Below are 25619 nucleotides of genomic sequence, written 5' to 3'. Positions count from 1 at the left end.
TCGATAATTTCTGAGCTAAGGCTAATGGAAGTGATGATTCTAAGGTACCTTGTTAAGGAATACTATCATTGTAAACTTTTTTTAAATATGTTAAATTTTGAAAAAATTGAAAGTTTATGTATTAAAATAGATCAAAATTGATAGTTTAAATATTAAATGTGTTAAATTTTTAACGACGGATACTAAAGTGAAATGAAAACTAAACGTTAGATACAATTTTAGAAAAATTGAAAGTTTATGTACTAAAATAGATCAAAATTGATAGTTTAAATACTAAATGTGTTAAATTTTTAACGACAGATACTAAAGTGAAATAAAAACTAAACGTTAGATACAATTTTAGAAAAATTGAAAGTTTAAATACTAAAATAGACCAAAACTGATAGTTCAAGTATTAAATGTGTAGTTTACCTAAAAAAACAACCCTATGTCCCAACGTGTCTTGACCTAATCTTGATAATGTTTGGTTTTATTTTTCATGTCCAAATCGTGACTGTATGATTTACGAGGTTTGATAATTTATTTTTGGAGATTTATTCAATTTTTTAAAAATTAATAAAACCTTTTTAAAAATGTGAGGGTTTAATTAAAAAAGTTTAAAAATTGAGAGGCCTGATTTAACAATAATTTTGAGGGATTTAAGCACAAATTAATTAAATTTTTTGTTTAAGCATTTTATTGATTGGCATTCTAACATTTTTCATTTTGTTTAGGCATTTAAGGAAGCTTGGGAAATTGCTTGTAAGTCGTATCAAGGAGCTATTATGGTGGTCCCTAAGAACAAGATTTATCATCTTATGCCAGTTGAATTCTCTGGACCATGCAATTCTCCTCGTATATTCAAGGTTTGTTCTAGCAATGGCATGCATGGTCATTATTCATCCATGCATGCATACCTACCTTAAATCTCCCACACAGACATACATACATACATACATAAAATGAACTGATGATAGATCTTCGGAAAAATTAAAGCCACTGTCCATCACTCAGATTACACAAGCCGATGGTTTTACTTCGATAATCTTCAGAACTTAAGGGTAGAAGGTGTAGGCATCATCAATGGAAATGGCAGAACATGGTGGCTAAATTCCTGTAAAATTAACACCGCCCTCGTATGTCACTTTAATTTCTATCGAAATTTCAAGTTATTATAATTTTTTATCGATAAAGCGTCTTACATTGATTCTTCCGTCGTTTTTCAGCCTTGCAGTGAAGCACCAACTGTAAGTTCACATCCTTTCTCCTTGATTTAGAATCCCTTGTGTATGTATCCTGCACCGCCGGACTTAATAAGACTCGAACTTCGAACTTCACCTGCATTCGTTTACATAAAAAAAAATTGTATTCCCTTTGAACACACAAAACCTTCAAGGATTTTCCATCTAAGGGTGGAAACATGCAATGATGTGGAAGAAAAATCTGAATCCCGATCATTACACCGTATGCATATGAACTATATTAAACAAAACTGTGCTTTCACAGGCAGTAACCTTTAGCCAATGCAGCAATCTGAGAGTAGCACGGCTGCGGATTGAAAATTCTCAACAAATGCATCTTTCATTTAGCAAATGTGTCAAAGAAAAAGTCTTCAACCTTTTCGTGATCGCTCCTGGAAACAGCCCCAACACTGATGGAATCCATGTGACTGAAACCCAAAACATACACATTAAGAACTGTCATCAGAACTGGTAAAACAGTAGTTAAATCAAGCTTGCATGCACTCTTCTAAATAAATTTGCAAACTCTATGATCATCAATTCAACCGGTGCTATATTCGAAGGTGATGATTGTATATCCATAGTGAGCGGCTCGCAAAATGTTCGAGCCACAGGCATAACTTGAGGACCAGGACATGGAATCAGGTCTTCCAGCTAATTCAACACTACTCAACAAGAGCTTTTACCTAAGTGGTTTCAGCTTAATTGTTTATGGTAAAATTAATGGGATACAACAACTTTTGCAGCATTGGGAGCTTTGGAGCTGGAAATTCTTCGGTTTATGTGTCTAATGTAATAGTGAATAGAGCAACACTTTCGAGAACCACCAATGGAGTTAGAATAAAGACTTGGCAGGTAACATCCTAATAATCTTTTCAACATACACATAATGGACACATCCCTATATTCAACATTTACATCTAAATCCAAGTAACATGGGCTATAATTCTTTAATGAAAGTAGAATTGCAAGTAAAAGTGGTTTCAGCTACAACTAACAAAGAAACTTCCGTAAGAAAAATGGCATTAGGGTTTTCATGATCAGGAATGGATAAAAGTTGGAAAACTTTGGCTTAACTTTGATATGCTTTTCTGAGTAGGATTCTAAATTGTTGTTGCTGTAGGGAGGATCAGGGTATGCCTAAAACATAAAATTTTAGAATATAGTGGTGCACAATGTGAGCAATCTTATAATTATAGATCAGAACTACTGTGATCATCATCAATCACCATGCCCCAAACAGGTAATCATGAAACCCTTAAAGCATGAATATCGGATTCAGCAGAAAAGAGAAGAGCAGGTATTAATGGCAATATACTAGTATGCATGAATGTATATGATTTATTAAAGCAGGTGTCATCAGTGCAAGTGAGCAATGTTGTTTATAATAACATCAGAGGAACAAATGCCTCCAATGTGGCCTTGAAATTCAATTGCAGCCAGACACATCCTTGTCGAGAGATTTACTTGCAAAATGTAGCTATAAAATCATCACAAGAAGATAAAGAAGAACAATTTGCAGAAGCATCATGCTCAAATATTTGGTTGTCTTACCGAAGGGATGTTTCGCCACCTTGCTGATCATCTTCATCAATCTTTGCCTCCGGAGAAAAGCCAAATCGATCCCCCTTCATAAATTACTCTTGAATTAAATGTTTGCTTCTCACTTAAGTAAATTCATACTTTATCATCTATATAAATGGATGTTAATTTAGTGCTATACATGCTTAATTTAGTTATACATATACATACATATTATGTATATATGAACTCTATTTTTATGCCTTTAAAATGCCCTGCTCTGTGGATTGTGATCATCGGACAAAGTAACGAAAAGATTTAAGTTTCTCCAAGATAATGAAATTACAAGCACTAATAAGTTGCATCCTTCAGCCATAATGCAGCCATAGGCCACCACCAAACAACCAGCAGAGCCTCACTTGTGCCAGATCTTAGCAGTTGGCACGGTGACAAACAGAAGCATACAACTTATCGGCCTATATGGCGCCATGTTTGGTAACCTCCCTCCTGCTACAACTCCTGCAACCTAGCAAATTACAGCAGCTGCAAACATTAAATCCTCCTGCCATTGTTGCACCCTCTTCTGTTCTGTCCAGCTCCTTTAGCAGCATTTGCAGCCACGAAGTCTTAGATGGGCAATTCTAGGAGACCCTTTAGTTTGTTTCTCAAATATTGCATTCAGAACTCAGATATGGGTATTTCTCCGTACTTTACTAAGACTCGATCAAAATTCTATCTGCTACGTTTATGCAACCTTCAAGAAATCTCATAAGTGAAGCTGGAGCTCGGGAAGCTGTAAAGGGGGTATGCAGAGGATTCCATTACTTTTTCATCCAAAATGGCTTCGATTCAGGTGCTTGTGTTGGATTCTGGCTGCTATTGGACTTGTCACCCCCAACTGTGGTTGAATGGGTTGCTTGAAGTTGTTTGTTTTCATCCACAACCACAGAAGGAAGGCCTTGCGACTTGACAACCTGAGAACTGCCACATCCAGAAACAGAAAATTTTCAACAAATCCACCCACAAAGAATTAAACTAGCCATTCAGTTTCAATTTTTTTGTTTCTTCTGTTTCTGAATAACAAAACGAATGCCTTGCTTCCCAAGTTCTAAGCTTTTTACTCTACCATCATCTAGCATCACAGATACGACGGATGTGCCATCAACGATACCATTAACAGCTCCCTTATGCCTGCTTGTTCAATTTCAAAAAATAAGGATAAAATTTAGGAAATTAACCAAAACAATATACAATACAGAATTATTAAAGCATTATACTTTGGGTGGAGCTCAAATTATCACATTCATTGGAAACTTGACATTCTTTCTATTTTTGGAGCTCAAATTGATATGTAAATGTTTCTGCAGTTGCATATGAAAAATAAATGTGAGTGGGGTTAAGTAAGACTATAAAACCAGATCTTGCCTCATGATTATTCGGAGATAAAGATAAGCCAAAATCTTACCATGATTTGTCGGATGCCTGATAAATTTCTACTTTCTTTCCAATTGCATCTTTACCCAGCCTTTTTAAAATCCAACTCGCATCCATCATACCATCCATTAAGCTGTTTTGATGTGTTTCTGTGACATCGAGATCTTCATCAACATTAAACAATGATTTTTCCATGAAGGAAGATGGTCTCTGTCTTTTAGACCTTTGGCCTTTTATAGAACTATTGTCTTCCTCAGAATGAGCATTAAAATTCTGATTAGCAAGATTAGGTTTCTTCAATTTAAATTTGAGAGACGGTTTGGGATCTTTTGGCAAAGAATTCAGAGGTGTGTGACGATAATCTTCATTTCTTTCACCATATATATCAGCCCTTTCTTCCAACCGCTTTCCTGACTTCAAATTCCCTCCTAGAATGGTAATCTCACCTGAAGGCACAGCATCAAGCCTAATTAAATCAATGCTTCCTTCTCCTGATGTGACATGTGCTTGTTTTTTAGGAACAATTTCATATCCATCAGAACCTTTAGCTGCATCAACTTTGGATCCCAATTCAGGAAATTCTGGCCTAATTTTCCCAAACTTTATCACATTCCCTTCTGTTCCAGCAATTTTCACCCCTCTTGACTTGGAGCGATAAACTTTGATTCCTGCAAACAGAAAAATTCCCAGTCTCAATTATTAGAACCTAAATATTCTCCAAATTTTCATCAATGACAGCACAAATGAACTTTTAAACACTACAGCAATAGATCATGACTTCCATATTACCATCACCAGATTTAGCAGTACTGTCACACCTATCCGGCGTAAACTTGTAATCTACTCTCTGTTGATTTGCATCTTGAACACCTAACAATCAGTCAAACAAGAGAAGACATGATAGTCTTTAGATTACTCTCTGAAACCAGGAAGGACCAATAAATTGCACGTCATTAATACTTAATATTTTTATAAGTACGATCTAATAACAAATAAAAGGGGCTCGATAAAAAACTAAATGCAACTAAGGTTAAAGTAAATGAGCAACAAAAAAAACAGTTTATCACAGAAAATGCAGATCTACGGGTGAAGCAAAAAAAATTAAGTAGCAATCTAGGAGGGTTACTAGACTGATAGCACTTTATTGGAAAGGATAGGTTATTGATTGTAGGAAAAGAGGACACTCATGCAGTGCAAGTTATCTCATAGACAGAGGAAGTCAGAGCATACCATTGTGCAAAATCACATTTTGTTCTTTTTGAGAGTTCGAAGCATCAGAAATTGGAGAGTTGGTAACATTTATTTTTTGTGCACCTAGATTTATGACCAACCTCTTTGCTTTCACAGTATTTGACTTGCTATCATGTTTTCCATTATCACCTCCACGGTCTACATCATGTGGTTTGCTACTTTTAATTTTAAGTACACAAGATTTTCTATCTTCATCACTAACCATAACCTCATCTGCCACCTTATATTTCAAAATCCCTAGCCGATTGGTAGAACAAATTCCAGCAACAGGAGAAGAAATATCTTGTCCTTCATCTTTCTGAATCACAGCTTCAGGAATATCCTGATTCCTTTCAAAACTCAGTTGTAATTCTCCCTGGCTAATCAAAGATGTCTCATTTGTCTTTTTCTTAAGATATTTTTTGCTTGAAGATTTCTTTCCACTTTCCTTGTTCTTCTTCGGAGAATTCTCAGCTATACCTTTGAGAGAGAACTTAAAGGAACGCCCAAATTCATTTTTTAACATCACCGGACCATTTTCCTCATCATCTGAAAATGGAGAGAGAGAAAATATTTCTTCTTGAGTTGGCAGCCCTGCAGCAGCCCTCAAACTAGAAATAAGGTCTCGATCAGCATTGTCTTTCCTCTTCCAAAGCTCTAGGACAGCATCCTCAAGATCTGTAACCTGGTTACATGTTTATGACAGCAATTAGTTGAAAAGAATACTTTTCTCCCTCCTGAGAAAGAGAGAAGAAGGGGAAAGGAAAACTGTAATACATAGCCACCTGGTAGCACTCTCCACGACATGCTGCACATTTATACTGGAGATTTCCATCTACTTGAAACTGCAGATATCTTTCATCACTGCGAAACATTTACTGATTTATATATAATGATCCAAAACCTGCGGCTGCTGTAAAGTAGAAACCATAAAAGTCTTCCTGCACTTGTTCAACATGCAGTGCTTTTGGGTAGTGAGGGATATGAATGCGCTAGAGTAGAAATTTCAAGACAAACAACACTAGCTTGTTTCACTAGAGTAAGGAAACTGCTCATGCTGATTGCATTAAAAAAAAACTTGAGAAATTCAACCATCCATTTTGACACTATACAGTAACAAGGATTAAGCCTTCTGAACTTGATGCAAATTAAATACAAAACATCCATATTGACCATAAACTCATCTCCAAAAACATCTATTACTGTCAAACTCAGAACCATAATTTGACAGCGATTACTGTCATAGATTTGGGGGGTGTCGTATTTTTTGGTTTATAGTGGATCAATGTAATGTCCTAATGATTCCCAAGTTGTAATGTTCCATGTTGCAATAAAATATGAGACACTCTTTTCCTCCTTCCAATGCTCGACGAAATTCCACATTTCGTTGAGTATGAATGGGGGTTTTAATGAGGTCTCCCTATTCTATCAAAAAAAAAAACAGCGATTACCCCACACGAAATAACAAACAACCAAAAAAAGCAATAAACAAGATAACAATGCAGAAATCAGATAGGTGGTTTTTAAAGTACAAACTACAAGGATAGAAAGGAACCTGATGCCATCACACTCGCAGTGCACCCAGCGCTGGCAAATATCACAGCAGACCATGGGTGTTGATTCAGAGTCTCTGTAAACCTGTATAGTTGTTCCAAAATGTCTAGTAAGTTCATTTTTAGAAAATTCATGAAGCATATTTGCATTCGCATGGATGCTAAATCATTCAAATAAAGTAGTTCAGAATACCCCATATTTTAGCCATTTCTATCAAGAAACAACTCTTAGGGGGAAGTGGACTCTTCCCTTAAACCAGGGATATATGAATAAACCAAACACCATTACATATCAGAAGAATGAATTTACCTTCAAACATACAGGGCAATAGTTTCCCTTCACAAACAACCTTCCACAAGCATCACAACAAGTGTATCCCAAGAACCACCTGAAAATTTTATAATAAAATGATAAAACTTAGATGCTAATTGAAAGAGATGCTTAAAGTCTTAAACATGTGGTCAGGAAAACTCATTAGCAATCAGTTGTCAAAAACTAAAAAACACAAGCAAGATATTAGAGTTTGAATAGTTGAAAAGAAATTGAAGCAACAATTTGCACAGAAAGGAGAAATTTTTAGGGGAAAAGCTTTTTGTCTGAGGGTTAACAGTTGTACCGCACACTGGAACCATTTCCAGGGACATTGGATCCACAGCTGTGACACCTTGTATGTTTTGGGCACAAATATGGCCCAGAAGAAACATTCTGCATAATCCAGGGATAATGTAAGGGGTTCTGTTTTAATCAAGATATAGAACAATTCAGCATTAAGCAATCAAACCAACCTTGTGAGGTGGATGTTGACAATAGCAATGGTATGCACCATCACACCTTTTGCAAAACATGAGCCTAGTTGGATCTCCCGTACTTCGGCACACCTAAAGAAAAGAAATTAGTAGAAATGAGTGAAACCAAAAGATTTGACTGTTATTGGGTGCAAATGGGTACTTTTGCATGTAATAAATACCTCACAGGTTCGACAATTATGGCAAGTCCAAGAACTCCAATGAAACAAATCTGCAATCATTCTAAATGCATAAGACTCAAGTGGTAAAAGATAACAGAGCAATAACCTTTTAGAGCATTAAAGTTGGTACCTCTATGTTGTACCAAATATTTCAAGCAGCTCCTGTGGTACTTCTTGTCACAATTTTGGCAAGAGAGCATCCTTCTAGCCCTCTCGCTTCCTTCGCTTTCACCCAAAAAACACATGTGGCACATTACATTTTTGTTTGACTGACCTTGCTCTTCTAGACCAGAATTTATTGGTGCAACCTGTAGAGAAAAAGAAACCCATAACTTCTAGAAAGCCACAAAGGAGCAGCACTACATAGGCTAAAAAATAAAGACCAACACATCCTCCAAAGTAGGACCCTGCCTTTTTACTTTCCAGATCTCATTTTACAAAGCTTTATTTCCAATCAAAGGGTAGGTAAACTAGTCAACTCAAAACAAAAATTGACAAAATAGCATACCATTGAATCCTTTTATTCCCTAGTAATTTGCATCTATAGTTTCACATATACAAGTAAATATATATTTCGATATATAAAGTGAGCAGCCTATTTAGAAATGACAAATGAGTAATCACAAATAACCCAAAATCTAGCTCAAATTCAATATCAATGATCAATCATATATACACAGACAAGAACAAATGCATATTGACCAATAAATTTAAAGAACCAATTGAGAAATCAGAACTCACTCTAAACTGACAGGAAAGTGAACTTAAACTGAGCACAAAAATAATAATTCATATGGCCATAACCCCTAAATGACAACACAAATCACACTCCACTAAATCTAACTCAACCGAAAACAAAATCCAGACGCCAAACTTCATCTACACCTTGCATATGCATACAGACATACAAGTAAAAACACATTGCATAGAGCCAAACGCAAGAAAATTACCGCAACATAACCCGACTCAACCTTCCCAGAATAATCCTCAGCCGCCGCCACCATCGTGGCAGCAGCCTTTCTCTGAAGCGCCAGCCATCTCGTCTGAGCCAACACCGAGGCCGACTTCTCGACCGCAGCAGCACCTTCTCCATCCCCAGCCGCAACCGGCGCTAGTTTAGGAACCGGAACCTGCACGGTCCCTTCTCGAGAAACCCTAACGCCCCAAGGATCTTTCAAAAACTCCTCGACTCGAATCGCTTCCTGCAAGAAGCCATTCACGGAGCCCGGAGACTGGAGACTTTGAGGAAACCCTAGCGAACAAAAGCAGATCCGACGACTACAACAACAACAACGAGGAGAAACATTAACGTTAATAATGCAACGAGAGAATTCGAAAGCATGTACACGGAGGAGGAGAAATACCTTCTTTTTTTCAAAAAAAAATAAAAATAAAAAAATGAAATTGAAAATATAATTTACCATGTAGTTGGGCAAGCTACGTGAAAGGCCATTAGTAAGAGATTTTGGGGATTTTCCCTTTAGAGTTTTGGGAGATTTATCGATTTGTCTCCTTTGTTTTTTTAAATTGTAATTATTAAATAATACTTCGCCCATAAATTATTAAAAATAAATATAAATTTTGATTTATTTAAAGAGAAAATAACTTCAGTGACCAAAAATCTCATATAATATACGATTTTAACTAACTTTTTCCGGATTTGCCAAAATGACCAACAAAATCATAATGCGATCGCTAATTCGCAACGCGATCTCCATTATCGCAAATCAGTTTCCAGATTCGCAACGCGATTATGACTATCGCAATACGATTTTCCAATTTCGCGTTGTGATTTTCCCAATTCGTAATGCGAATAAGTAAATCGCAACGCGAATTTGGAAAATTGCAACGCGATAATACAAAATCGCAACGCGATACTGACTTTCGCAACTCGATACTTAATTTCGCAACGCAATACTGACTTTCGCAACGAGATAATACATAATCGCAATGCGATTTTCAAAGCGCCATTAGTATCGCAAAGCGTATTTTATTTTCAAATTCTAAACACGAATATTAATATATTGGAACACTGAACCGTCCACAGTATATCCCGTAATCGCAACTCATAACCTAAAACCTAAAATCACAACTCAGTCCCATCTCCATCTCTCACTCTCTCACCCATCTCCGACGAAATCCATCCCCATCTCCGGTGAAATCCGTCTATCTCCATCTCTCAGAGCCACCCTCACAATCAGAAATGGAAAATCAACCAAATCAACCACCGAGGGTTAGTTTTTTTAATTATTTTCTTTTTGAAATTTTTGCATTATTATTAGGTTTTTCATATTGAAATTGATGATAAGTTTACTGGTAATTTCAATAATAGATTAACCATTTCACTTAGATTGCTTATTAAATCAACCGAGAATCGCAACGCGAAATGAAAATCGCAACGACAAAATCGCAACGACAAAATCGCAACGCGATTTTATTCTCTCGTTGCGATAGTCAAATTCGCGTTGCGATTTTCATTTTCAGAAACTATTCTTCTTCTGCAAATTGAAACTTGAATGAATTGCATTACTTCAACCAAAAAACAAAGACAAATAAGAAATTCACAGTGTTGCAAATTTAAGTTTGAAGAATAAACTAATACTCTTTATGTTTATTATTGTTTTTGGTATATCTTCACAGTGTAGTTTTTGGTATATCTAACTTAGTATGTTTATTGTTTTTGTAGAACTTTTATTCGGCTCAATTGACCTTAAGAAATAAAGTCAGCCTGGCCAAAACAATTGCGTCGAAGCTTTCACCTGCACAAAGAAAAATGTTTGAGGATACTTGCTTCGGGCCATGGCTGAAAGTACAACATCCCGGTGGAGATGCGATGTTAACACACCTGTTTCTTCAAACCATGACTAGGGATCTACCATATACTATACAACGTCGTGATGAAGAGATATGGTTTGATTTTCCACCGGCGTATACGTGTTTTGGGCGGGAGGAGTTTTGCTTAATCACCGGTCTACGCTTCGGACATGATGATGTAGGTCGGTACACTAGACACATTACCCGCCCATCATGGTTATCCCGGGTTTTTCCTGAGCTGGAGAGGCCGAATCTACACGTGGAAGACCTGACGATATTATTGAATAAGAAAGATGGTTTTACTCGGATGGATGACGTCGATGTTGTCCGAATATGCCTTCTAATACTTTTGCATGCCGGCTTTTTAGGCAGAGAGGCCAGACAACCTATTCCGAATGATCTAATCAAATTGGTAGAAGACCTAAATGCGTGGAACTTATTTCCGTGGGGCTCGTATTTATGGAAAGCTACATGGAATAAGTTATCGTCTGCCTTGGATGATCGAAAAAGTTTGCATGGCGATGGTTCCAAATACACTTTGACAGGCTTTATTTGGGCCTTTAAGGTAAGAATTTTTATATAATGTTTCCAAAATTATAAGTAATTATTTAACAATTACTAATGTTTGTTATTATATTGTTTGTAGATTTGGATATTTGAGGCCTTTCCCACCATGAAGACATATGCAATAAAAACTTCAAATGATATTCCCAGGGCTATTTCCTGGAAGAGGAAACGGACCTTGCAATGGGAAGATTTACTACGGTATACGACAATAAATAATGTAAGTTAACATAAATACTACCATATGTTTATAAACAAGTTATCACTAGTACACGTTTAACTTTGTTTGAGCTTTTATATTGTTAGGAGGCCAACACTCCATTACAGAGGCTAACACCCACGGAAGCTGAGCTTGCCACTGATTGGTGGCAAGCTAGTAAGCATTTTTTTGATGGCACGGATGATGAGCAGCCTCCACTTCGGGAGCCATCACCTCACCCAGAGCTATCACCTCACCTAGAGCCATCACCTGATCGACCCGACTATACACCTCCACAACGACAGCCATCACCTATTCTATCACATCATCGAGCCTCTTCTCCACCATCACCGCAAGATAGGCGACCGGCAAAGATGCCACGACGTTTATCTCCCTGTTCTCCACCTCCACCTCCACCTCCACGGGATGAGTTAGGAGAGTTACGTGATGAGGTCAATGCCTTGCGTGAGGAGGTCGGTACTTTACGCAAAGACGATGGTGCATGGCGTGTTGAGGTGTCTACTTTACGCGGTGAGATAGTCGCTCTACGTGAGATGGTAGCATCATTGCAGAATGAGGTTCATACTCTACGCAACGAGGTAAGTTTAAGATTTTTCATATTTAACTTGATGATAAATTTACTCGTAATTTCACTTAGATTAACCATTTCACTTAGATTGCTTAATAAATTCATTTGGTTGCTGCCAATACTGCTAAACTGTTTTTGTTAGTATTTGTTTTTGGTTTTGTTTTTGTCTTTTGGTTGAAGTAATGCAATCCATTCAAGTTTCAATTTGCAGAAGAAGAATAGTTTACTTTCGCAACGCGGAAATGACTATCGCAACGTGGAAATGGCTATCGCAATGCTAAATGAAAATCGCAATGACAAAATCGCAATGCGAAATAAAAATCGCAACGATAAAATCGCAACGCGAAATGAAAATCGCAATGCGATTTGCGTTTCGCGTTGCGATTTTGTCGTTGCGACTTTCATTTCGCATTGCGATTTTGTCGTTGCGATTTTCATTTCCACGTTGCGATAGCCATTTCCGCGTTGCGATAGTCATTTCCGCGTTGCGAAAGTAAGTTTCGTGTTGCGAAAGTAAACTATTCTTCTTCTTGAATGTTTATATATGTTGTCCTTTTAAATGTTTATATAAGTGCTTACTTCTAGAATGTTATCTGATGCATTTTGTGAACTATGATAGAATAATGACTTGGGTGAATACAATGCAAGTTTGAAACATATTTGTCTTTGTTTAATATCATGTTTGTTTATTTACTGATTTATGTATTAATTTTTTTAGCGGCCCGATAAGGTGGATGCTTTACGTCGGGTTTTCCTTGCACGACGGAGTTCACGCATCAGACGACGTGCACGTGCTATTACGTCTCCGTTCACCCCAATGGTGCGAAGACTCCGCAAGAAGAAGCCCGACTCACCTGTCATCCCTCAAGAGTCCCCTCCAATCGTTCAAGAGGCCCCTATCATCCCTCAAGAGTCCCCCCCACCATTCAAGAGGCCACTGTTATCGTTGAAGAGGTCCCTCCCACCATTCCAGAGCCCGATCCACATGGGGTAATATATCGAATTATTGAGAAACCCCCACCGTTGTCGGACATGATGGATGAGAGTTGGCTCTCGTATGAGTTACCGGCTAGTACCCTTCCGGTATCTAAAGTGGAGAGGAGAAACTACCGGAAACAATTCTGGATAATACCCTTTGGGCTAAGACCGCAGTTGATTTTTATCTACATGAGCGGAGCCAAGGGTGTTACACTGACATAAGCAAACTCAACGATGAGATGTATTTGTTGCTTAATCGGTATTGGTGGGGTGTGTTATTAGGGGTTGAAGACAGTGGCTATTTCGATGGGGAGGTAAGTCTTATATTTGTCTTATATATGATTTTGATTATTTTTTTTAAAAATTAATGTAATTCACTAATATATGTCTTTTTTTTGTAAAACAGCATATCGATGCGTGGGTGTCACGTCTTCTAATAATAAGGAAGCTTAGGAAAAATAAAAAAAATTCATGATATACAATAATGCCGGCGGCTTTTCACGCAGTTCACTTGAAGAATCAACGAGATGAATCATTTTCGTTGGGCAATGGACAAGCTAAACTTTATCCTGCATGGTGGGAGGTCGATAAGGTTAGTGTTTATTTTTTAAATTTTTTAAAGGTGTTCATAAATAAGTGCGCAAATAAATGAATTATTACTTATGATTGCAGGTGTTTATCCTTGTTTTGGAACGTCTTCATTGGCTTCTCGTCCAACTTCAGCTCCCATCCCTGAAGATAATAGTATATGACAGCATGATAAATTACATATCACTGTCTGATTTGAGAGATATTATCAAGGGATGGAGCTCTCATTTGGCTAAATTCTTGGATGGGATTAATTATTGGACTCATTCTGGACACAAGAAGCCAAAGAAGTTCAATGTCCCAGTTGTCAGAGACGAGACCGTGCCACAACAATCGCCGGGAGCCAGAGGGGATTGTGGTCCTCTCGTATGCATGTGCTTGGCGCGTTTGACGACGGGAAGCACAGAGTTTCTACCTCCCACCGATAGAGATAGAGCTGCAGTATGCTTGTGGTTTCAGCATTATATGGCTAGAGCGATATATTCTAGACGCTGCCTACCTGCATCCGCGTTATGAAAGTATCCATTTCTAATTGGTAAGTCAAATGCAAGTTTTGTTAACATATATACTTCTTTTGGTTTGAAAATGTTTGGTTAAGTATCTAGAATTCAATAATTTGCTGTTTGTAGGTTTTAGATGTGTAGGAAGTCTTGTTTGAGCAAATGTTTGGTTTCTGCAGGTTAATCCTTAAGTGAGCTGCGTGAAATAGATGTACGGGTGCAAAAGTTGATTCATTGATTCAATAATTGATGAGGAAATAAGAATTATTATTAATTTTTGATTGTTTAATTGATTTGTAAAAAATGATTTGTAAATGTTGATTTGTTTAATTGATGTGTACATAATTCTTATTTGTGCTTGTTTAATTGATTGAAATGTAATAGTTGATTTGTTGATTTTCAATCTGCATTATGTTGAAGGCAAAACAGACTATCGCAACACGAAACTGACTATCGCAACGAGAAAATCGCAATGCGAAATGAAAATCGCAACGAGAAAATCGCATCGCATTGCGATTTTCTAGTTGCGATAGCCATTTTTGCATTACGATAGCCATTTTTGCGTTGCGATTTCCCCGTTACGATAGTCAAATGAATGTCTAATAAGTGATAACAACTGAACAGATCATAGCAATGTTCAAACTCAAAAGGGAAAATCCCCAAAATCTCTTACTAATGGCCTTTCACGTAGCTTGCCCAACTACATGGTAAATTATATTTTCAATTTCATTTTTTTATTTTTATTTTTATTTGAAAAAAAGAAGGTATTTCTCCTCCTCCGTGTACATGCTTTCGAATTCTCTCGCTGCATTATTAACGTTAATGTTTCTTCTCGTTATTGTTGTTGTAGTCGTCAGATCTGCTTTTGTTCGCTAGGGTTTCCTCGGAGTCTCCGGGCTCCGTGAATGGCTTCTTGCAGGAAGTGATTCGAGTCGAGGAGTTTTTGAAAGATCCTTGGGGCGTTAGGGTTTCTCGAGAAGGGACTGTGCAGGTTCCGGTTCCTAAACTAGCGCCGGTTGCGGCTGGGGATAGAGAAGGAGCTGCTGCGGTTGAGAAGTCGGCCTCGGTGTTGGCTCAGACGAGATGGCTGGCGCTTCAGAGAAAGGCTGCTGCCACGATGGCGGCGGCGGCTGAGGATTATTCTGGGAAGGTTGAGTCGGGTTATGTTGCGGTAATTTTCTTGCGTTTGGCTTTATGCAATGTGTTTTTACTTGTATGTCTGTATGCATATGCAAGGTGTAGATGAAGTTTGGCGTCTGGATTTTGTTTTCGGTTAAGTTAGATTTAGTGGAGTGTGATTTGTGTTGTCATTTAGGGGTTATGGCCATATGAATTATTATTTTTGTGCTTAGTTTAAGTTCACTTTCTTGTCAGTTTAGAGTGAGTTCTGATTTCTCAATTGGTTCTTTAAATTTATTGGTCAATATGCATTTGTTCTTGTCTGTGTATATATGATTGATCATTGATATTGAATTTGAGCTAGATTTTGGGTTATTTGTGATTACTCATTTGTCATTTCTAAATAGGCTGCTCACTTTATATATCGAAATATATATTTACTTGTATATGTGAAACTATAGATGCAAATTACTAGGGAATAAAATGATTCAATGGTATGCTATTTTGTCAATTTTTGTTTTGAGTTGACTAGTTTACCTACCCTTTGATTGGAAATAAAGCTTTGTAAATTGCGATAGTCATAATCGCGTTGCGAATATGGAAACTAATTTGCGATAATGGAGATCGCGTTGCGAATTAGCGATCGCATTGCGATTTTGTTGGTCATTTTGGCAAATCCGGAAAAAGTTGGTTAAAAACGTATATTATATGGGATTTTTGGTCACTGAGGTTATTTTCTCTTATTTAAATTGTACGGAGTGGAAAACGGCGTCGTATATGTACGTAGATCTTGTTCGTTCCGTTCGCTTCGTTTGTGAATGTGGTCTTATAGCACGAGGGCGAGGGGGTCTAGTCGCATTTTTAGCCCTCGATTTTTTTTTTAAAAAAAGTCATTTTAAACCTTAAATTATTTTTTCATATCTTTCAGTCCTAAACTTTAACTTTTATCAAGGGTAAATTACGCATTTAGCACCTAAACTACATATTTTAATCTATTTTAGCATCTAAACTTTCAATTTTTTTAAAACCATACCTAAAAATTAGTTTTTGTTTCATTTTAGTACCCATTCAAAATTTAACATTAAGCTTTGAAAAAATTGAATGTTTATGTGCTAAAACGGACCAAATCTGATAGTTTAGGTACTAAACGTGCTAAGTTTTTAACGGTAGGATACTAAAATTAAACAAAAACTAAATGTTATGTATGATTTAAAAAATAAAAGTCTAGGTACTAAAATATGTCAAAACTGATAATTTAAGTACTATTATAACCATTTTTTTTAAAAAAAATTAAATATTATTTTAAAAACAATTATGACTTTTTTTTTTTGGAAAATTGGTGATTTGGAATTGATTTTAATTAAATTGGATAGGGAGTCGCCATCGACCTTTGGATTAGGTAGGTCGAACACCTAAAAAAGTCTTTTAAAACAATTTTAAGGAAAAATCTTTTTAAGACTAAAATTGGTGCATTTACCAAAGATTCGTTTAAACGAGTTCGGGAATCGATTACGTGTAGGGAAGGGTTAACACTCCCACAGCGCCCAAAATTGGTAATGTGTTGCTTACACATTGTCGTAAATGGTGGAAATTAGGAATCGAATATAAAGTTAAAATATGATACGTTTATTGAATATTGATTAATTTGCTTCAAACTAATTGTTTAAAAGAAAATCCTTTTATTCGATAAGAAATCTTGAAATTTGTGATCCTCCGTCGGGAAAGCTATCCCAACTATTTCTTATTCGTAAAAGAATATTCCCTCATTGCTTTGAAAACGTAAATCGAATATAAATTGAGAATTAGTATTTGCATAAAATAAACTAATTAATGTTTAGAAACATACATTGCATAATTTGAATTAAAAATAAAAATCAATTAATTAATAAAATAAACTTGATTTTATTTCAAGTTCCCATGTCGTTAAAATGTCATATCGAATCGCACCACTTCGTCCAAGTGATGCTTTCCATGCTCATTCTACGCATACGTGTTCTTGAAAAAAAATCGAATATTATTTCTAGATGCAATGAAAAACAAATGTGAATGGAAAATCGGTAAAATAAAATATTTACAACAAATAAAGCCAAACAACATTTATCTAGAATAATACATAGATCCACAATGAACAAGATATACATATGAATGAAGGACTAGCATAAAATAAAATATTACAGCAAAATACAAATAATAAAAACAATAAATAATCATATTCGATTTAAAGGACAAAAATAACAAAAATAGAAACTTAAAGGACTAAAACAGTAAAATTAGAAACTTAAAGGACTAAATAGTAAAAACAAAAACTTAACTAATTAAAATAGCAAAAATAGAAATTTGAAAGGTTGAACCATAAATATAAATAAACCAGATCCACAATCAACATACAGTAAATAATATAGGTACTAGAAATGAAAATATCCCAAAAGTAATGTTTATGGACTAAAATTGTAACACCCCCATCAGAGATATTACATTGACTTTTAAAACACAACTCATTACAAATAATAGTAAAATACTTGAACTTATATTACGAAAAATACAATAATATACATATGGTAATATAAGTTTACCAAAATATTCAGAGCATACACAACTTAACTCTTTAATTACATGTCAACATCCATTTCCATAACAAAATGACCTACTGATTAAGTTGCTTCTAATCTGATAGTTACAGGAGTAATGTTGTCTAGCTGTTTAACCTCGATCGTCTACTTTATCGGATCCTACGTGTGAAACACTCACACGCTAAGTCATCGACTTAGTGAGGCAATATAATAATAATATCAATAAATATAAAGTAATTGCCAAAATGAGATGGGTTGCAATAATAAGATGTATGTAAACAATGCAATAACCAAAACCATGTTTCTTACACATATACTTATTAAATTCACATTCATAAGTTCGCCTTAGTAAGTTCATTAGCTCATGGTACTATACAGAGAACCTAAGGTATGTGAGTATTGTGAGGTTGTGCACTATGCTGTCACCACAACTCATATAATTGCACCTAAGTGCCACGTAGAATTGCACCAGAGTGCCGCTTAGAATTGCACCGTAGTGCCATATAATAATGTCCATAAGGACCACATATCATTCCTTAAGAATCATATACATATGCCAAGGATCAAGTATGTGTCTCACCAGACCTCACACATGTTCCAAAGAATACATATATGTCCCGAAGGACCACATATCATTCCTTAAGAATCATATACATATGCCAAAGATCAAGTATGTGTCTCACCAGACCTCACACATGTTCCAAAGAATACATATATATCCCGAAGGACCACATATACCCTCTAACCTTGGCATGCCAACTATACTTATAGTTCTCATTTACATAACATGGGCTTTCACAATTTATCTTATTTGTATCACGTAGACATATTATTTTCATACCTTTATCACATAACTCATATAACTTTTTCTTGCATATTCATGTCCCATAATGCATATGGTATGGATTCATGTCATATATCATAATATGAAATACTATCATGTATCAAAATATTGAATCTAGACTTATCACAAGTCTAGAACTGAATAAAATACATATTCATGCTATGCATATGCACTCACCTAGATTTCTTTGTCTTTCCCTCGATTGATCCTACTTGTTGATGGTTCCGGAACTCGTTTAGGCTCGATATCTACATAGTAATTCATTGATACTTATCAGTATACTAATTAATATATTCTAAACTATCATTTCTTAGGCAAAAAGAAAAGCCATTTTCATCTTTTAATGGAGGTATGCATCGATGCACTACACCATGCATCGATGCATAAATCCTATTCGATGTTTTCTTTTTAAATTAATGCATCGATGCACTGCATGTGCATCGATGCACCTTAAACAATTTCTGGGATTTATCATCGATGCATCGGTGCACAATGAATGTGCATCGATGCACATTGCCCAGAATTGTCATTTTAGCACGTAAATCTCTTCTCAGTCTGCTTAACACTTTATATTTCCCGTCATTATATATTCTTAACTTGCATACTCTTACTTAAACTAATTATTATCCATTCCATACTTTTGAAATTTAAAAGTCCAATTCTCCATGTATAATTTAAGAATCTAACCTAAATTCCAACATGTTCTAATTTGAATTCTAACACCTCATACTTCTTAGTTAGCTTTATGACAAGTCAAATTCCACTTTTAATTCTTATTAGGAACTCTAATCCAAGATTTCACTTTTCTACTTCCTTTCTTTGATTCTTCATATTCTCCTCATCTTATGGTTTTAAGATAATCTAAGCTTTCCTTAAGCTTAGTTATCAACTAAGGATCAATAAGAAACCTTAAATTCATCAAGAATTTAATCAACCAGAAAACTCACCTTTTGCTTGGTCTCTCGATGGAGAAGAAGAAGTGAAGAAGAAGAGAAATCTGGAAACTTTTGTTCTCTTCATTTGCCTTCCACGTGGATTTAAATATCCTCATCTAATATTTAATTATTTACCCTATTAAAAGACTCATTTACCCCTTTAGTTTCTCCTTCTTTGTTAATTGATCCTACACAAAACATTCCCATTAAATCTTTCAACTATTCAATTTATCTACTTTGGTCACTGAATTTTATAATTTCACAATTTGATCACTAACCTGGTATGGAGGATGTTACAAATCTCCCTCCCTTAAAAAAAATTCATCCTCGAATTTTCATTGTACGAACAGATGGGGATATTGAAGTCTCATATCTTCTTCACGTTCCCACGTAGCTTCTTCTACTTTATGATTTCTCTAAAGAACCTTGACCAACGGAACTGTCTTACTTCTTAACTGTTTGACTTCAAAAGCCAATATTCTCACTGGTTCTTCTTCATATGTCAGATTCGATTGGACTTCTACTTGTTCTGGTGCAATGATGTGAAAGGGATCAGACCTATATCTTCGTAACATGGACACATGGAAGACGTTATGGATCTTCTCCATTTTCAGTGGCAAGGATAACTGATATGCCACGGGTCCTATTCTCTTAACAACTTCATATGGCCCAATGAATCTAGGACTTAAGTTTCCTTTATGACCAAAACGTAATACTTTCTTCCAAGGAGATACTTTAAGGAAAACTTTATCTCCAACCTCGAACTCAATCTCTTTTCTTTTAAGATCAGAATAAGACTTTTGTCGATCAGAGGCCACTTTGAGGTTATGCTGAATTTCTCAAACTTTTTGTTTTACATCTTGAATTAAATTCAGACCAAGAACACTTCGATCTTTGAGTTCATACCAATTTAATGGAGTACGACATTTCCTTCCATATAATGCTTCATATGGGGCCATCTTTATACTAGAGTGATAACTATTGTTGTAAGCAAACTCTGCCAGCGGTAAATACTTTTCCCATGATCCTTTGAATTTCATTACGCATGTTCTCAATATATCTTCCAATATCTGAATAGTTCTCTCTGATTGCCCGTCAGTCTGAGGATGAAAAGCCGTACTAAATTTTAAACGAGTCCCCAACGCTCCATGCAAAGATTTCCAGAATCTAGAAGTGAATCGAGGGTCTCGATCCGAGACTATGGAAACAGGCACTCCATGCAATCTAATAACTTCTCTAATATACAGCTCTGCATACTTTTCCATAGAGAAATCCGTTCTAACCGGAAGAAAATACGCTGACTTAGTTAATCGATCAATAATTACCCAGATTGATTCTCTTTTGTTCGGAGTCAAGGGTAACCCCGAAAATCCATCGTAACATTTTCCCATTTCCATTGAGGAATGAAAAGCGGTTGCAATAATCCTGATGGAACTTAATGCTTAACTTTAACTTGTTGACATATCCAACACTTAGACACAAATTCGGTGATGCTTCGTTTCATCCCTGACCACCAAAATCGATCCTTCAAATCCATTTACATCTTGGTTCTACCCGGGTGCATCGTTAATGGACTGCAATGAGCCTCTGTTAATATTTATTTCTTCAAGTCGTCATTATCGGGTATTACAATTCTTCCTTTACAATATAGATTTCCATCTTACTTAACCTGAAAGTCTTTAATCTCTTTGCTCTTTACTTGCTCAATTCTTTTCAAACACGTTTCATCTTTACTTTGCAATTCTCCTTTTCGTTCCAACCATGCTGGTTTAAGTGTTAACTCTGCACAAAGACCACTGTCTCCCGTTAAAGATAATCTTGCATCCATAGCTCGTAAAGCTGCAAACGTCTTTCTACTCAAAGCATCTGCTACCACGTTAGCCTTTACGGGATGATAGTCAATTATCACATCAAAATCTTTTAAGAACTCTACCCATCTACGTTGCCTCAAATTCAACTCTTTTTGATTCATTAGGTACTTCAGGCTCTTATGATCCGTATATAAGTAACAACACTCCCCATAAAGATAATGACGACAAATCTTGAGAGCGAATACTACAATAGCCATTTCTAAATCATGAGTGGGGTAATTATTTTCATGTAGTTTCAATTGTCTCGATGCATACGCTACCACCTTCCCTTCTTGCATTAATACACACCCCAACCCGTTATGGGATGTGTCACTGTATACTACAAAATTCTTGCCAGATTCCGGTTGAACCAATATCGGAGTTTCTGTCAGAATTCACTTTAAAGCTTCAAAACTTTCTTGACATTCAGAAGTCCAAACAAACGGTACATTCTTTCTCATCATCTTTGTTAAAGGCAGCACTATCATCGAAAAATTCTTAACGAATCTTCGATAATAACCGACAAGTCCAAGGAAACTCTGAACTTCAGATACATTCTTTGGAACTTCCCAGTCCATTATAGCTTTAACCTTCTGAGGGTCTACTCTAATCCCAACTGCCGAGATCACATGCCCCAAGAAAATTACTTCGTTTAGCCAAAATTCACATTTGGACAAATTCGCATAGAGATTTTTATCCCTGAGAATTTGCAAAACTAGCCTCAGATGTGCGCTGTGCTCTTCAATAGACTTCGAGTAAACCAATATGTCATCAATAAAGACAACAACAAACTGGTCCAAATAGGGCTGAAAAATCCTGTTCATGAGGTCCATGAAAGCAGCTGGTGCATTCGTTACTCCGAATGGAATTACGATAAATTCATAATGACCATATCTCGTTCTGAAAGCCATCTTCGGAATATCTTTCTCCCGAATTTTCAATTGATGATAACCCGAATGTAGATCGATCTTCAAAAATACCGAAGCTCCTTTTAGTTGATTAAATAAGTCATCAATGTACGGAAGGGGATACTTGTTCTTGATGGTCACCTTATTAAGCTGTCGATAATCAATACAGAGACGCATTGATCCATCATTCTTCTTAACAAATAACACCGGAGCTCCCCAAGGTGATACACTTGGTCGAATAAATCCCTTTCCTAACAACTCTTGCAATTGATTCTTTAACTCTTGCAATTCTTTCGGAGCCATCCGATAAGGTGCCATTGCAATTGGAGCGGTTCCTGGCATTACTTCAATTTGAAATTCTACCTCTCTATCTGGAGGTAATTCTGGCAACTCAGCCGGGAAAACTTCAGGGAATTCTTGAAATATTGGAATCTCCTCTAGCCCTTTCTCTATAGCTCTTAAATCTATCACATTTGCAAGAAATCCTTGACATCCCTATAGCAATAGCTTCTTAGCTGACATTACTGACATTACATTTTCTAAGGGATTAAACTTTTCACAGCTCACACTTATCTCTGTTCCTCCTGGACTTTTCAGGGTTACCTTTTTCAATCTGCAATTAACATCTCCATAGTAACAGAACAACCAATCCATTCCCAGAATCACTTCAAACTCGTCAAAGGGTAATTCTATCATATTAGCAGGGAATTCAATTCCCTGAACCTTTATGGGACACCCCTTACAGACTTTATTTACCCGAGCACTATGGCCTAACGGAGTTGTTACTATAATCTCATTACTCGTAGCTTCTAAGGGAATCCTCAATTCCTTTACTAACTTACTTGTAATATAAGAATAATTAGAACCTGGATCAATCAATACCAATACTAATTTATCGTACAGCTGAAAAATACATGCTATAATATTAGGGTCATCACGGTCTTCACTTGTCTTTAGATGGTACACCCATGCAGTTGACCGAACTTCAGGTTGAGCAGAGAATTCAGACGGGTTCCTTCCTCTGCCTCTTCCTCGTCATCTTTTTGAGGAAGAACCAACTCTTTCAGATGGTGCAGGCTCACCAACCATCAATGGACAATCCCAGATAAAATGTCCGGCATCCCCGCATCGAAAACAAGTCCCACCAGCCATCTGACAAGCCCCAGAATGGTTTTCCCCACAGTACTGACACTGTCTCGCTTGACTCGGAGTAGATCTCCCAACACCAGATCCCACTGACAACGTCTGTCTAGGTCTTGCCTGACTTGCTCCCCTAGCAGACGATGCAATTGATTTAGATCTAGCTTGTGATCGAAATCCTGAGTCTCTTCCCCTTTTTGATGGTGCTAAGCTAGAAGAAGCACCCGTTCTCTTTGATGTCTGAACTCTAAAATCCCCAAATCTCTCATTCTGAACTCTTTCAAGAGCCTTGGCACGATTGATCACCTCTTGGAATGAGGACAAATTCAATACTATCAGCATCTCTTTCAATCTAGGGCGTAAACCCTCCACAAACCATTCACAAGCCTCTTTTTCAGTAGGCACAAGCTCGGATGCAAACCTACTCAGCTTGTTGAACTCATATTCATACTCATATACAGAGCGGTTCATCTGTTTCAAATTCAAAAACTACTGCTTCAACTGTCGAATAAATTGATATCCAATGTACTAGTTTTTAAATTCATCTAAGAATAAAGACCAAGTCAATTGGTCACTGGGCATCCTCATGGTGACGTTTGTCCACTATATTCTCGCCTGACCCCTCAACAACGAGACAGCTCCATCTAACTTCTCCACTTCAGAACAGTGGAGACCATCCAACATGATTTTTAAATCATTTAACCAAAGATCTGCCGCAACTGGACCTTCTTCGATTTCTCCCTTAAATTCGGGAGCTCCTAAACCTCTCAACTCTTTTGCTACATTCATCCTTTGAGTTGGTGGAGCAGGAGGTTGAAGACGCGTTAGAATAGCGTCTAACGTTCTGAAAAACATATCTTGATCTTGCACAAGCACTCCTTGAGATGCATTTTCTTCACCTTGCCTGGCCAGGGCAGGTGAATTACTGCTTTCAGCAGGCCTATCTTCTCCCGCTTCACTTCGGGAGCTATTATGTCCGGACATCTAATAATAATAAACACATTGTTCTATTAGCAAAACAACATACTCATACTATACCAGATCAGAAGTTCTCACTATTTGTTGGCATGTATTCCATTTAAAGACTCTATAGACTCTGGTTTATGCCTAGAATTGGCTAAACCATAGCTCTGATACCATTAAATATAACACCCCCAACCCGTATCCAACCAGAATACGAGTTAGAGATATTACATTGACTTTTAAAACATAACTCATTACAAATAATAGTAAAATAGTTGAACCTATATTACGAAAAATACAATAATATACATATGGTAATATAAGTTTACCAAAATATTCAGAGCATACATAACTTAACTCTTTAATTACATGCCAACATCCATTTCCATAACAAAATGACCTACTGATTAAGTTGTTTCTGATCTGATAGTTGCAGGAGTAATGTTGTCCAGCTGCTTAACCTCGATCGTCTACTTTATCGGATCCTACGTGTGAAACACTCACACGCTAAGTCATCGACTTAGTGAGGCAATATAATAATAATATCAATAAATATAAAGTAATTGCCAAAATGAGATTGGTTGCAATAATAAGATATATGTAAACAATGCAATAACCAAAACCATGTTTCTTACACATATACTTATCAAATTCACATTCATAAGTTCGCATTAGTAAGTTCATTAGCTCATGGTACCATACAGAGAACCTAAGGTATGTAAGTATTGTGAGGTTGTGCACTATGCTATCACCACAGCTCATATAATTGCACCTAAGTGCCACGTAGAATTGCACTGGAGTGCCGCGTAGAATTGCACCGTAGTGCTATATAATAATGTCCATAAGGACCACATATCATTCCTTAAGAATCATATACATATGCCAAGGATCAAGTATGTGTCTCACCAGACCTCACACATGTTCCAAAGAATACATATATGTCACGAATGACTACATATCATTCCTTAAGAATCATATACATATGCCAAAGATCAAGTATGTGTCTCACCAGACCTCACACATGTTCCAAAGAATACATATATGTCCCGAAGGACCACATAGACCCTCTACCCTTGGCATGCCAACTATACTTATAGTTCTCATTTACATAACATGGGCTTTCACAATTTAT

The 25619-nt window shown here is 36.5% G+C and overlaps 2 protein-coding genes and 1 long non-coding RNA gene across 4 annotated transcripts; 2 read left to right on the top strand and 1 right to left on the bottom strand.

The window, feature by feature from the left end:
* Positions 1-1814: 1814 nt before the first annotated feature.
* LOC120129588 lies at positions 1815-2361 on the top strand. Its single transcript, XR_005516758.1, has 3 exons — positions 1815-1865; positions 1967-2075; positions 2344-2361. It is a non-coding gene; the product is annotated as an uncharacterized LOC120129588 (long non-coding RNA).
* An 843-nt stretch (positions 2362-3204) lies between these two features.
* On the bottom strand, positions 3205-9496 carry LOC120129586. 2 transcript variants are annotated; one of them, XM_039147052.1, is made up of 13 exons: positions 9348-9496; positions 8877-9204; positions 8057-8234; positions 7927-7976; positions 7745-7837; positions 7576-7664; positions 7269-7347; positions 6961-7043; positions 6191-6269; positions 5406-6090; positions 4965-5045; positions 4207-4843; positions 3205-3932 (listed from the first exon to the last, which is right to left on the bottom strand). In XM_039147052.1, the coding sequence occupies exons 1-13, from the start codon at positions 9377-9379 to the stop codon at positions 3791-3793; spliced, it is 2556 nt and encodes an 851-aa protein (XP_039002983.1). In that variant the 5' UTR covers positions 9380-9496; the 3' UTR covers positions 3205-3790. The 2 variants fall into 2 exon arrangements, with proteins under 2 accessions (XP_039002983.1, XP_039002984.1); XM_039147053.1 differs by having other exon boundaries at positions 4971-5045.
* Positions 9497-14803: 5307 nt separating this feature from the next.
* Positions 14804-15404, top strand: LOC120129780. The gene is made up of 2 exons (XM_039147198.1): positions 14804-14865; positions 15009-15404. Exons 1-2 carry the CDS (start codon positions 14863-14865, stop codon positions 15402-15404), a joined length of 399 nt encoding a protein of 132 aa, XP_039003129.1. The 5' UTR covers positions 14804-14862.
* The last annotated feature ends 10215 nt before the right edge of the window (positions 15405-25619 follow it).

The sequence above is a fragment of the Hibiscus syriacus genome, unplaced genomic scaffold (assembly GCF_006381635.1).
Source record: "Hibiscus syriacus cultivar Baekdansim isolate YM2019G1 unplaced genomic scaffold, ASM638163v2 tig00110503_pilon, whole genome shotgun sequence".
NCBI classification, from domain to species: domain Eukaryota; kingdom Viridiplantae; phylum Streptophyta; class Magnoliopsida; order Malvales; family Malvaceae; genus Hibiscus; species Hibiscus syriacus.
The sequence above is the reverse complement of the archived record's forward strand: the minus strand, read 5'-3'. Positions and strand labels throughout refer to the sequence as shown.